This window comes from Pseudonaja textilis, chromosome Z, assembly GCF_049901715.1.
Source record: "Pseudonaja textilis isolate UNSWEBS1 chromosome Z, rPseTex1.2, whole genome shotgun sequence".
Lineage (NCBI taxonomy): Eukaryota > Metazoa > Chordata > Lepidosauria > Squamata > Elapidae > Pseudonaja > Pseudonaja textilis.
Genome location: NC_142008.1, coordinates 80,248,599 through 80,263,621, shown reverse-complemented (window position 1 = coordinate 80,263,621; position 15,023 = coordinate 80,248,599). Strand labels below are relative to the sequence as shown.

Genomic DNA, 15,023 nt, shown 5'->3' with positions numbered 1-15,023 from the left:
CTAGGACATCCCTTCTCTGGCTCAGCCAATTACAGGCTTGGATTCCCCTTGAGGAACTCAGAATGCATCAGGATATCAACAAACTGGTGGCAGCCGCTGAATTTGTGGCTGATTCCTCCCTGCTTGCAGCCTGATTCTCCTCTAGGGCCCCGGCCTCCAACATCACTTCTCATCTGCTATGGCTACCACAGTGGCAAGCAGATGCTAGAATCAAATGGAAAGTGGCCTCTGTTCCCTACACGGATTATTCCCTATTTGGAGAGGCCTTAAATCCCTTCATAGTTGAGAATAAAGATAAGAGAAAGGTATTCTCCTCTCTTACCAGAAGGGCTGATAGGAGGGCTTCTCCCTACATCTGTAGACAGCCATTTCGTTCCTCAGACTCCGGTCAGGAATTCTCTAAATTCTAAATGGCCTACCAGCCCAGATCAGATCGACCAACAGATAGATCAGGATTTCGAGATAGAAACACACAACAGTTTCGGTCTAAATGGCCCTTTCATGGCACAAGAGGTCATCCCTAGCTTGGATCCAAATGACTGGTGGACCCTTCCTTCCATTGGCAGCTACTGGGCCTATTTGCAGACAGATGGAAGACCATCATATCTGACTCCTGGGTCCCGAAAACAGTGCAATTTGGTCTCTCCATAGATTTTCTGTCCACTCCTCCGAGGACCTTTACCTGTTGCCCAACCTCCAAGAACCACTTAAGAAGCATTTGATGGACATCCAGGCCATCGAGTGAGTACCGGAGGACCAGAGGAGGCATGGGTTTTATTCCATTCTATTTGTAGTTCTCAAGTCCTTGGGGGGTGGGAGTGGAGTCTCAAAAAGCTCAATGCTCATTTAGAATACAAGAGATTCAAGATGCAATCTGCAGTCCATCTTGGAGGGCATAAGTGGGGGGCAATCTCCTAACATCCATTGATCTGATGGAGGCTTACCTCCACATCCCCATCTACCCCTCCTATTGGAGGTTTCTCAGGTTCTATTACGCAGGCAATTATCAATACAAGGCTCTGCCATTTGGACTGTCATCGGCCCCCAGGACCTTCACAAAAGTGCTGGTAGCACTGGCCGCACACCTCACAACAATCCCGGTGCGTGTCCAGTGCTATCTGTACGACATCCTTATCCATTCCAGTTCCAGCCAACAGCCAAATCAGACCTAACTTACACAATCTAGATCCTACAGGACTACGATTTTCCATCAATTTCCAGAAAAGCCAGCTAATACCCTCCACCCGCCTCCTTCATCTGGGCACGGTAATAGACACAAATCTATGCGAGGTATATTTGTCCCAGGAGCATCAGGACAGCATCAGGTTCTTGATCATGCAGGTCATAGCGGAGCGAGCAGCTCCCATGACCATGCTTTTCCAGCTTCTGGGAAAATTAATCTCGTGCATAGCCATAGTACCATGGGCCCAATTGCATTTCAGGCCTCTCCAATGGTTCCTCCTACCATTTCGGAGAACAGGCACCAGTACCTCCAATGTCAGGGTCCAACTCCTCAGATCCCTCACATGGTGGATTTCCCCAGCGATCACCAAGGGGTCCCTATTCAAGGAACCCAAACACATCACAGTCCCAGCTCGCGCAGGGTCAATGGTCCACAGTGGACCTTCAACACAACATAAATTGGTTAGAACTGAGAGCCATTCACTTAGCTCTCAAACACTTCCAAAGCACAGTGACCGACCAACACGTGCTGATTCTAACGGACAATGTGGTGGCCAAAGCACACATCAATCTCCAGGGAGAGACCCACTCCAGATCCCTCATGTCTGAAACACAGCAACTGGGAATCTGGGTGGAGGCTCATCTATTGTCAATCAAGGCAGAGCACATATCGGGGATAGCAAATGTCCAAGCAGATTACCTAAGCAGGACCAGGGTGGACAACTCTGAGTGGCATCTCCATCCAGATTTGTTCCAGGACATATCTCAGAGATTTGGGAGGCCACTCCTTGAACTCTTTGCCACTCCAACGAACACCCAACTTCCCCGATTCTACTCAAGATTCCCGTTGGCAGGTGCAGAAGTGGTAAACACCCTTCACAGCTGCTGATCCAAGGGTCTCCTTTATGTCTACGCTCCTCTTCCCCTCATACCGGGCGTGATAAGGAAAGTACTTCTAGAACAGGCAGAAGTCATCCTCATCGCTCCACACTGGCCCAGACGGTCATGGTATGCGGATCTAATGATCCTGTCAGTGTCCCGCCTGTGAAGGATTCCTCAAGACAGGATATCTCTCAGCCCGGGGGTCTTGGAATACCCAAAGCCTCAGTGGCTCCAACTGATCGATCACCTGGCACTTGAGAGGAGGATCCTGAGTAGGGATAACTTTTCTAGAAATGTCATCAAAACAGTACAAGCCTCCAGGAGGCCTTTCACAAACAGAATATACAACGCTACATGGAAAGAGTTCCATCAATGGTGCACAGAGAAGGGCACAGACCCAACTGTGGCTTCAGTGTCACAGATCCTAGACATTCTACAAACAGGACTTGACAAAGGGTTCTCTGCATAGTACGCTATGCAGGAAGACAGCAGCCCTGTCCACTATATTGCACTATGGGAAGAGGAATTCCTTAGCTCATCATCCAGTTGTCCGCTCCTTCCTCAAAGGAGCTATCAATCTTAAACCACCAACAGTCCACAGATATCCTTCTTGGAACCTGTCTACAGTGTTACAAGCCCTTACTCAGGACCCATTTGAACCTCTTCAATCAGTAAGCCTATGCTTCTTAACGCTCAAAGTTGCCTTCTTAGTGGCCATCACATCAGCCAGGCTCATATCAGAATTGGTAACTCTTTCCATCAGGGAAGACCTCTCTACATTCCACGACAACAGGGTTGTCCTGCGCATCGACCTCTCCTTCATCCCAAGGGTAAACTCGTTCTCCTATATGCTGCTTCAAGAGTCCAGGAATGGTTTAAGCTCCTCCTTCTGATGTCATAGAGCTGAGTCTGCCACTATAAAAAGACAGCCTCTGGCTGGCCTGCCCATCTTTTGGCTCAGCTTTTTGTCTGAGAGCACAGTCTCTGGAAGAAGTGCTTTTAAACAGCTAAAGGAAAAGTTTGAACTCAAAAGAGACAGCAATAAATTTAAAATCCAGCTCCCGGGGATCTGGTAGAGCTCTGTCTCCAGGAGAGTAAGGATCTGCTTTCCTGCAGCGCTGAGTCTTCAGCCCTGCTGTGCAAGGATTGCGGACCCAGGGAATGTTCAGAGGAACCTCCCAGGCAGCCCCACTGATCGCAACCTCATTGCTGCCGCCGGCCAAGCCGCTTTACAGCTGACTCTGGAGCTTCTTTCCTGCTGCTTCTCAGCTGTTCCCACTTAATTTGACTGCTTGGGGCCTGGTAAGAGTCTAAGGAGCAAAGGGGTGGTTAGGCCATCCCAGGGCTACCCCACATGGAGGGTGGCCATTTGATTTGGGGGAAAGTGCCTCCCCAAGGCCTCAGAGTCTCCTGACTCGCTTGGCCTAGGCAACAGGCAGCACCTATGTGGGGGAAGCTCACAGCACCCTTGGTGTCTGCTCTGTTAGCCAGATGGAGAGGGAAGCCCCCCAACCTGGCCCCAAAGGACTGGAAGACTCTCAAGACTCCCAAGCCCCTTTGAGGAAAAAGAAAAGACAAAGAGGCCTTTCTACTAACAGAGAGGCTGCTGCAATGCAGCACTTAAGGAATAATTTGCAAAAGGCTCAGATGCATAGTCTGGGACAGTGATGGCTAACCCTTTTGTTGTTGTGTGCCAAAAGTGTATGCACGTGCGTGCACACATGCCTGCACCCATAATGCAACACTTCACCCCCCTGCACATGCGCGTGCAACCACCCCATGCTGCACACCTCTCCGCATGCATGCATGTCTCACACTCCCTGTGCATGCGCAGCAGATACCTGACAATTAGCTGGCTGGCAGGAGATGTGCGTGTGTGCGCAGTGAATCTGTTCTGGGCAACAGCTCATGTGCTGGCAGAAATGGCTCTGCGTGCCACTTCCGACATGTGTGCCATAGGTTTGCCATCACAGGTCTAGGAAATCGAAGTTCTTTTAATGACACCTGTTTTTAAACTAGTGATTGGTTCTAAAATCCTTTACTCCCTCATTAGATGCTGGCCTTTTGTGGGAAGTATAGATGAAAAATACACTTGTACTCCTAATTCTTCAACTTTCTTCCCTAGCGTTTGTAATTTCTTTTTATTGTTTTTAGATTCATTGTTGTGTCATTGGTCCCCATCAGAGGTGGTATTCAGCAGGTTCTGACTAGTTCTGGAGAACCAGTAGCGGAAATTTTGAGAAGTTCGGAGAATCGGCAAATACTACCTCTGACTGGCCCCACCCCCATCTGTTCTCTGCCTCCCAAGTCCCAGCTGATCAGCTGGGTCTTCTTTTATTGCTCTGCACAGGAGAACGGAGCTAGAAAGCAGGTTAGAGGGGTGGGGAGGGAATGAGATTTTGCAGTAACTTTCCCCCAGGAGTGAGGAGGGAATTTACAGTAGCCTTCCCCTGCATGCCCACCAAACCACACCCACTAAGCCACACCATGCCCACTAAGCCACGCCCACAGAAACCGGTGGTAAAAAAATTTGAATCCCACCACTGGTCCCCATGTGTAGGAGAACAAAAGGGATAGCAATCCATGGGGTCAATTATTTTAGTTATGTTCTCAGTTACATTTTTGATTTTTGTTCCAGGGAGGCAACATACCTCCCTAGATTGACTGTTCAGTCCGCAGACTATATTTTCTGTTTCCCAAAGAATCAAATCTCATATCATCAATATTCACCTTTTTTTTTCCTAGGGAAATCTGGGATACTATTCTTCCTGTCACAGGAATGCTCTGTTGTGTCTCACTTTTAGAAACTATTGATGACTGCTCTTTTGTAGGTGTCTGCATAATTTCTTCCAGGGGGAGGTTATGAAATATTGTCCAGTTCCAGAGAGGCTTCACTGGAGTGAGCTAGGATAGATAGTAGGGGCTTTGCTCTTGGTTACAGTTTTCTTCTAAAAGTGACATGTTTCCATGGGTCTTGCTCTTTAGGTTCATATATAGAATCAATTTTTTTGGAAGTTGTTTGTTCCCTATTGTGTTCAATTTTGGTGTATTGGTTTTCTTTTGTTCATATATGGGGTCCTTTTTAAATAAGCTGTTTGCTCCCTGTTGTGTTTAATTTTGGTGTAGTCTTCTTGTTTAGGTTGGGGATTCTGGCTTTGTTCACTGAGTTTCAGAGTTGCTAGAATTGTTTCTAGACCCTTTATTTTTTCTTCTAGTAAATTATATGATTTACATTTGATATATATACATATATTGAGGGTTTCTGTGGACATAAGCTAAAATATATGACATATTTTGCTGATCTAATAAAAATGTTAGGTCAGAAAAATAGGTTACTTTGGTGTCTTACCCTAAATGATTTTGTCCTTGTTGCAGGCAGCTGATTTACTGCCAAAACTGGTATTTTTGGCTGCACATAGGTCCCTAGATTTGAATGGAAGCTCATAGAAATGATCCAAAATTACCATTGGCCAACCGTGGAACTACCTGAAAAGGAATCTTGATGATTGAAATTTTCGATAGAAGTGGCCAGAGCATTGGTTCTCCACCGTTTACTTTTAGCTACTTTTAGTTTTTTAAACCTGCCTTGATTTTAACCCCACATTTTGATATTTCTTTTCCTTTTGACCTTCAGTTTTAAATACTAATCAACTGGTTCAATGCTGATTTACTCTAAGGCCTTGCTGGTATTTAAAGTAAATTCTCTGTGGTTTCTCTTATACTTGATAGCAGTTCTAAATTAATTTCATTTTCTCTACATGGAATTACATGGCAGTTCTCTGGTTAGTAAAAGAAATCAGGAATGGTTTGCATTTGTACTGGACTTTCACTACAGGGATTTCACATTTTATTAATTTTTAAAAGCTCCGGTCTTCTGGTTTTTTAAATTTTTCCTTATACTTCTTACTGTGGAAAAGATTTTTTCAATCTTCTCTGAGCTATTTTGTCATGGTTCATCCTGTCTTTGAGAATTGTTTATGGCTAGCTGTAAAAACTCAGTATAGTCCTGTATTAAAACAAAAATGCAAACAATAAATCAACTTAAAGCCCTTTGGGAAGCTTTTGAAAACAAAATGTTTTTTAGTTTATAAGCTCTAATTGAAACTTTAGTTTAACAAATTAACAATAGTTTTAAATCCACCTAAAGATGATCAGTTGTGAGTAATAATTATTGAATCAGTTTTACCACCGAATAGATTGGAATTTAATTTGTTCCTAGCAGAGCTGAAGAAGGAGCTAGGTTTGAATGCAGGCTGCTTAGTGACAGCTGAAAGAGCTGTGGATTTTAAAGACTCAAAGCTGAAAGAATTAATGACCGATGAAATAGATTATTTCATAAATATTGATGGAAATTAGGGGGTTGAATTATTTTATTTAAATGGAAAATAAATATTAAGAAACGTTGTGTCTCAACCTAGAGAAGGACCTATGACTTTGGGAAATTAGAAGAAATTGTTCAGAAATATCTTAATTAAAATTTTAAGGAAATGTATTATTATTAATAATCAAAGATATTTGATCCTGGACAAATCAGAGACAGTGATTGTGGTGGTCTGTGGTAGATAAGAAGCTGTTGTAGACCTTCTACAAGTTAAATATAATCACAGATTGTTAACAGAGGGTTTTGAAATGTAACTTCATGGCTGGATTACCTGTTAACTACCTTTTTATACACAGATAGATAGCAGGTCAAATGGTTTCAAATCGATTTGTAGAAGCTTACAAATTGTGGACCTGTTTTGCAAGGGAGGGGGGAACATTGCTGGATACATCTACCAGTATTCAACTAGGGAGGACAAGATATGTTATGTGTTTTGTCTTTTTTAATGCACAATTTTTCTAATATGCTTTGGCTAGTTCTGTTTTTCTAAAGTTTTTTGAAGTTTGTATTTTAATTTTCTGAATAAAATAATTTTTTTTTTGAAGAAAAATAGTTTTGTTTTATTAAAACAAAAACATATTTTAAAACATTAAAACCTCAGAAAGAAGCTACGGTATAATGATTAAAGATGATGAGGTGACAACCAATAATATTCAGTTCAGACAGATCTGCTATATGGACTTAGTTGTCAAGGCCAAAAAATAATAAAAAAAATTTGATTCAAAGCTGGAAGGAAATTAAGGTTGAATTCCTGGGGCTGTCATTTGCATATGGTTTGATTTATGCAGTAGGTTCCTATGTATATACCAAATGTTTCTCTTATCTACATTAAAACAACTTTAATTCAAAAATCCTTGAAATTTTTGGTGTTATCTAGTTTCTTAAGAGATTTGAGATTTGGTCTGATCTTTGATAATAGTCTAAAATCAGAGTAGTTTTTTTTAAAAAAGATTTTGATTCTCATTATTGTTTTCCCTGAATGTAACCTGAATATATTTTCATATTATTTATCTTCAGGCAATGAAAAGCATAACCTTCAGGTTAATTCTCAAGAAGATAGTCAACCAACAGTACATGATTTGGCTTTATTAACTGAGCAAGTAACTGGAGTTCCAGTGTCTTTTCAGAAACTGATATATAAGGGTAAGTACAACTTCCATGTATATCCAGGCACAAGTCCTGTTAAGTTCTATCCCAGATATAGAAATGTAAGCCAAGTGCTTGATATATTCAGTATTAAATATTTTACTTAGTTGGAAGATTGTAGTAGTTAAAATAATTTCATGTTTTATTCATCTATGGATTGATTTTAAAATTAGATACAATTATTTCATTGTTTTTTTAATAAAATTTTTATTGATTTTTAAAAACAAACATAAACAAACAAAACATAAAACATAAAACATATTTTTTGAAAGCAGCTTGATCCCAGGATACATCTCTTCATACAGACACAAATTCAAATTCATGTTCATTTTATATACCATTCCATATCTTATTACAATTCTACATTTTCTATATAGCTTCTCCCCTCTTTTAACTTTCTTAATTTTATTTTATTTATTTCATCTCAATTCAGATCATTATACTTATATTCTTTGTCTGTCCTGTTTCAGCTGTTTATTATCTTTTCTCATTAAACAAAATTTCTCCTGTAATCACTGATTGGAGTATGACGCCTTTATATCTTTCCTCTAAATTTATAACACTTAGTATAATACATAACTTCCATTCGGATTCTGCTTAGTACATTCTAAAGTTACACACTATATTTTAAAAACAGAAAAAATTATAAATATATAATATAATTAAAACAACAATCCATACCTATTCAAATCTATTGTTAATATTAGTATTCATTTAAATCTTAAACATTTTACACCTTATTCAAATAAGTGTCATACTTCTATGGGAACACTTATAAACTTTCCATAGTTACTTCCCCCCCCCCTTCAGTCATATTTTAAAATATTATATCATTAAAACATTCCCATTTCTTCCTAGTTCAATTCTCTCATTTATTTCATTTCATTTATTTTATTCACAAAAGTTTCACTGAATTACACTGAGTATTTTATCCCACTTTTTAATCATATGTTGTTTCCAATTTTCTAACATTATTTCTAATACAAATATAACAATACAATCTTACGTACCTTTGCAGAATTACTTTTTCAGTTACATTTTTACCTACCCACTATCTCTAAATAAGCCCTGTTTCTTTACATCTTGCTCCACACCTTTGTAGCTTCTCTTCTCTTCCTTCCTCCCTTGCTTCTTCTCTCTGCCCTTTTTACCTCCTTGTCTCTCCACCTCCATTTCCCTCTTCTGTGTTCCCCTTTTCTGTTGCTTTCTAACATTATATCCACTTTTCACCCTATTTTTCCCTTTTTGGGTTGTTTTTTGGGGTCTTAAAGTCTCCATTCTCTTTCCCCCCCTTTCCCCCTTCTTCCCTAAGTAAAGTTACTTGTTCATCAAAGATGGCTTCTTCTTTGTCCCAATCTTCTTGTTGCACAGTCTTTTCTTGTAGTTTCTCATAGGTACAAATCGCCATTTCTAAGAATTGAAAAACGGAGCCAGGAGAGCCCTTCCCTTCTTGTTCTTCTTCTTTATATTTTTTAAATTTCATTTTCAGTTCATCCACAAGTGGTGCCATTGTAAAAAAAATTTCAAACAACCACCCAAGTGTTTTTAGTCATTCAAATATAATTTTCAAAAGTCCCAAAGTCACCAAGCAATCCAAATACACACAAGCTGTTTCTTTTAACACTTTCTTCTTTTTTCACTTTCTCTTCCTGGGGTTACTATTTAGTTACAAAGTTCCAGTTAAAATGTATCTTTTAAAAGTCTTGTTAGAATTTAATCAGATTCTTTTAAATTCCAGGCAGTCTCCTCCTTCCAAATCCTACTCTTATTCTTTTCCTCTCCCTTCCCACTTACAGCAAAAAAGATTTTTTTTTTATGTTCAGAAATCCTTATTGTCCCCTTGACATTTAATTATTCAAATTAATTACCTCTTGATGCTAAAGCGGGTTTTTCCAATTTCTCATTCATCTCTGTTCGCTGTCAACGTAAGGAAGGAGAGTGAAAGAAAAAAAAACTTTCCCTTTTCACTTTCATTCGTTGCTTCCGAATCTATCTTTTTAAAAGTTTAAATTCCAGGTCACCTTGGTTGTTGCTTCTTATCCCGGTTAGCCAAAACTTTCACTTCTTAACTTCCTCCTGCACTTTCTTTTCCAGATGAGTGCTTCTTTGAGGCGGTCATTTCTGACCGCCGCTCGTTTGCCTTCAGGAAAGGGAGTTTAGCCAGCTGGGGAGGAAAGATGTGGCTTTCCTTGACCCTGCTGGGATCTCCCCCCTCTTTGCCACCTCTACAGGGTGGCTTAGCCCCGAAGCCAGACTGGCTCGGGACGCTCCAGCGGCGAGCCCAGGCAGAAACCGCGCACGATCGCAGATTCCTGCCTGTCGCTGAAGCCCTGCAAACCAGAAGCTTTACAATTATTTCATTGTTTTTGAGGAAAATGTATAAGAGAGATTTTCACATAGAAATGTTTTCATAATATTTCATATCAACTTTTTAACTTAGGAATAGTTGAAAAATAAAGATGATGTACATTAACAAAAATATCGGTAATATCCAAGAATGATGAGATCATTCCAAAGTATTTTCCTTGCTTTCTGCCTTTAATAACATTAAAGAAAATTAATTTTTAAAATATTTTTTAAATTTGAATTAAAATGTTAAAATAATTTTTAAACTGCTTACTTGATGGATTGAAAAGAACTTAATATAAAAATTATTTTGGTTTTAAAATTTTGTGGTGGGGAAAGTATCTCATTCCTATAACGATACTTCATGCATTTTTGGAGGTCTGCTTTTGTTTAAAGCAGATGTGTTCTGAATTCAGCATGCCTCCAAAATGCCACCTCTTCCTGCCCCACTCCCCAAAGCAGTATTCTTGCATTTGGGGTAGGAAGTTAATAATCTTATTAGAAACAGGTTGCACTTAGGTAGGTGTGTGTGTGTGTGTGTGTGTGTGTGTGTGTGTATCTTTGGTTATTTGGGTTTTCTCCCGCGTAAAATTGGAAGTATCTAGGCGGCGTTTTGATGAAGTCTCATTCATCATCTTTAGGCTTGTGTCTTCGGCTTTGTGCTTCTCGGAGTTTGTGCGTTACTTCATCGAAATATCGCCTAGATACTTCCAATTTTACGCCGGAGAAAACCCGAATAACCAAAGATCCACATACAAATACCCGCAAAAACCTCAGAAAACAAATATATATATATAGTATATACAAAGTATAATATCTTTTTTAAAATAAAGTTGTTTCATCCATCATATTTTGAATGCATTTAAACTTTATTTTTGTTTTTGTTTGTTGAATTTCCCAAAATAAATTTGAGGATTTGGTTATTCTTTTTCTATTAGGAAAGTCATTGAAAGAAATGGAACAGCCATTGTCAACGCTTGGAGTGAAAAATGGTTGTAAAGTTATGCTGATTGGGAAAAGGGTAACTGTTTTTATGAGTCTATATAGAGTTTTGCAAATCAATGACTTTGGTGAATATCCCTTGCATAATAAATGTAGTATGGTATTGTTTTCTAGTCTAACTGTTTTTGGAACTTTTACATACTTTTATTTCATTTTATGTCCTCAAGGAACTAAGGGAACTATAAGAAAATTTAATTTTACAATTGTTGCTTTTGTTCTATTTAACCCCAAAAGCTTGTACAACTACCACCAATGATTTTGGTTTGGTTTTAGTAGTACAATTGGACTCATATTGTTCAAAGTTGTGGTTTGTTCTTGCCATGTGTTGTTGAATAAACTAGAATGGGATGGTTCACATTATATAGGGAGTAAAAACCTAATAAATTGTGTTAATAACTTAATGTATTGATCAAACATGAAAGAGTTTAATTAATGGAAAGCTGTTTTGTAGTATAAGAAAGGCAATAAGTAATCAAGATACAGCTTTTAGGAAGGCTTGCAAAATCAAAATGTGCTTCATGTAATTTTGTGTATCTGTTTCTTCAGATAAGCTGTTCAGAGCATCTAGACATGGGAGGTGCTTCCTTTTCTCATCCGATAGGTTGAGCTGAATTCTGAGGACACTCCTCCTTAGCGTCCCCAGTTTTTGCTCAGCCTTCGTAAGAGACAGTCATTCTTGACTCAGCTGGATTCTCTGAAAGCAAACAGAAAAAGCAATAAGAAAACAAAATCTCAGCTCTTTGCAGAAAAAAAAGGGCAGTAATTATAGCTAGCAATGCCGATCTTATCATTAACTGGGTGTTGCAGGCAATAAGCCCTCAGTGAGGGCCTCAACGGCGAGTGGAGCATGGTCAGACAGCACCATATAATTCATTCAAAATGCTTTTTAAGCAAACAGAAGTGGCCAAAGCAATTTAGACCAGATGGCCGTTGGGACAGTAAAAAAAGTTCTGACTCAGGTTTTGGGCAGTTGTACATTCAGCCGGCCACGAGGAAATCCTCCGGTTTCTATTTTCTTGGCAAACGGCTGCCTGCCGAACTGCATATGCACCGTGAGGGCGCCAGGAGCATTGTTCTCTGACTGGGTGTTAAATTATTTCTTGTTGTGCTGCTGCCCTACATGTAGTCAAGCTGCTTCCCTACATTTGGTAGTTACTATATTGTTGTCTTTGAAGTTGTTAACACATTTCTGTTTATTTCTGTTATTTAATAAATGTTTAATAGCATACTGTAGATGTTTGCCTCACTTTATGAAAGAGTTTCTGTATTGCAGTCTTTAAGCTAATGAGCTAGTTCATATTCTGCACTTAAGACAAATTGAATTTGAAATATGTAGCCCACACCAATTAAAAGTTAATTAATTAAAAATAAATTAAAATACAATTAAAATTAAAATTAAAGGGTAAATTAAAATTTAATTACAATTAATTTTTATTAAAAGGTTTTTATTAAATTAAAATTAATTAAACATTAAAAGTTTGTAAGAAATTGTTTACACAGAAAAATATCCTAAAATCTACCAATTTTCACACAGTATTGACTTAGAAACTGCTGTTTTATGAACAGAACACTTCAGTGATAACAGTTTATTCACCAGAGGTAGTCCTCAACTTATGACCACAATTGTTATCAGAGTCTCCACTGCTAAGCAGGACAGTTATTTTTTCTCTTATATATAATTTTATTAAACGTATCAAAAATAACATACATATGGAAAAGAAAATAGAGGAAAAGGTGGAAAGGGGGGAATGAACTGTAGCATAAAGAGGAAAAAGGAGAAAAGCGTTACTTCCAACTTTTATAAAGCGGTACTAATACTTCATATAATTTTGATTCTATACCTCTGATTCTACAACCAAGAATTATATTAGATTTTTTGGCAAGTGCCACATATTGCTGGCTCATATTAAAGTGATTGTCACCTAGGACTCCAAGGTCCCCCTTAAAGTTATTGTTTTTGAACCAGATTTTACCTAATCTATATTTGTAAGGGTTTTTCCTGCCTAGGTATAAAACTTACTTTTCTTAACATTAAATTTAATTTTGTTGGAGAGGGCCCATTGTTCAAGTCTGTGATGATCTTTTTGAATCCTGAACTTGTCTTCTGGGGTGTGGCCTGTTCCTGCCAGCTTAGTGACACCTGCAAATTCCCCTTATAATCCCTCATCTAAGTCATTTATAAAGATGTTGAAGAATACTTGGCCTAAGATAGAACCTTGTGCCCCACTTTCCTCATGCAGATGCCATTTTAAAATTATGGAGCTTCCATAATGATGCAATTTGAAAAAAAGAAGCAGGCTGCAGCTGAAAAAAGTCCCCTTTAAAGTAGAAAAAATGAACAAAATTAAATGCCTAAGATAGAAGACACATATTATTGTCCATTTTAAAAATAATTTGAAATCTCTGATTCTTCCATGATGATCTTGGTTGCCTGTCCCTAGCTGAAGATTAACCCAGCCTCTTCACAGTGCTCCAAAGCTTTTCATAGGAATGCAGATATTCAGAGGATTGAGACAGGGAAGTTTCTTCTTCAGTCGCCTAGTCCCCATATTTTGATCACGTGCTTCTGGGAATTCTTCAACAATTATAAGTTTATAGTTATAAGTCACTTTTCAGTGCTGTTGTAACTTCAGATAGTCACTAAACAAATGGTTTAGGACAGGGATGTCCAACTGGATTTCTTTCAGGGTCAGATCAGCATTGTAGTTCTCTGCAGGGTGGGGGTGGGGGTGCGGAACAGATGCCTCCTGCAGCACCCTGCTGGCCAAAACACAGGGTATGGTTGTTCTGCATGTCCCGTGTCCCCCCCCCACCCCCGGTGCCTTGTTTTTGCCCTCCATGGACTCCTGCAGCACCCTGTTGGCTGAAAACAGGCCATTTTTTGGCTTCTTTTCAGCCTGTTTTGGGGCCATTTTTTGGCCCATTTTGAGTCTGTTTTTTTGTTTTCAGTCCATTTTTCAGCCTGTTTTCAGCCTACTTTGAGCTCATATTTCAGCCTGGTTTTGACCCGTTTTGAGCCCATTTTTGAGCCCATTTTTTGGCCTGTTTTCAGCCTCTTTTGGGCCCATTTTTCAGCCTAGTTTCAGAAGGCAGAATGCTGTAGGAGGCCACAGAGGATGAAAACAACGCGCCCTGTTTTAGCTGCCAGAGGCACCACGAGCCAGTCCCTTGATATTTCCAGGCCGGCTCTGAGGGCTGGATTTAAGCACCCCGTGGGCCGGAACCAGCCCCTGGGCCTTGAGTTTAAGACCCTGGTTTAGAGCAACTGGTAATTGCATCCAGTTTATTGTTTTTTAAACTTTTACCAGAATTTTTCCCCCAAAAACTTTACAGCTTCAAAACAAAATGTTTTTTTCCTGCTTGGTTAGAAGTGATAGGAATTGAGTCTAAAACCTTGGACATTTTTTCTTTAGTACTTCTAGCCATGTCACAACAATCCCTTGTAGCTCTCCATTTAATTATGATGATTTTGAAATATCTTCCATGCAGACAAGGCTAAGATTTATGAGATTTTCAGCTTTGTGGTCCAAAAACCTAAGACTTTATGATCTTAAAACTCATTAATATTAGCTTTAAAGTTCTCTGTTGCAAAATTTATTAGTTTATCAAAATATGAAATATAAAGAAAATGAAAATAATAGGGGAAGAAAAAGAGAAAGGGAGCAACTTTGGCCTAGAAAGGAAAAAAGAAAAAAGCTTCCAACTTCCAACTCTTTGTACCACAATAAAATATAATAAAACTACACTCAACTTTTTTACTTTTACACAGTAATAAATACTAGCCATTTATAATCAGTACAAACCCATGTAATCATCAAAATCAACATTTCCTTTATTTTAGCACAATCACAAAATCCAGAAGTGATTTGCAAATGGAAGCAAGTTTAAATATGTTATTTTCTTAAAATAAAGCAATCAATTTAACCATCTTTACTTTTTTCCCCTTGCTGTGGAAAATAATATACATTTCTGTTTGTACTTATTAATGTTTATAAACTATCACATATATTAATCAATGTTATTAACTCAGGTTATTTAACTTTAAAGGAGAAAAGCCTTTTATTTAAACCCATTTTAAGACTCA

General features: G+C 38.8%; 1 protein-coding gene across 7 annotated transcripts in view; it reads left to right on the top strand.

Annotated features, from left to right (window-relative positions):
- BAG1 (BAG cochaperone 1) overlaps nucleotides 1-15,023 on the top strand; it is a 56,529-nt gene that overhangs the window by 18,367 nt on the left and 23,139 nt on the right. For all 7 annotated transcript variants that reach the window (XM_087916018.1, XM_087916021.1, XM_087916017.1 and 4 more), the window contains 2 exons: nucleotides 7,463-7,588; nucleotides 10,876-10,958. In XM_087916018.1, the coding sequence (XP_087772144.1) occupies nucleotides 7,463-7,588; nucleotides 10,876-10,958 (209 nt within the window). The remainder of the gene's footprint in view (nucleotides 1-7,462; nucleotides 7,589-10,875; nucleotides 10,959-15,023) is intronic.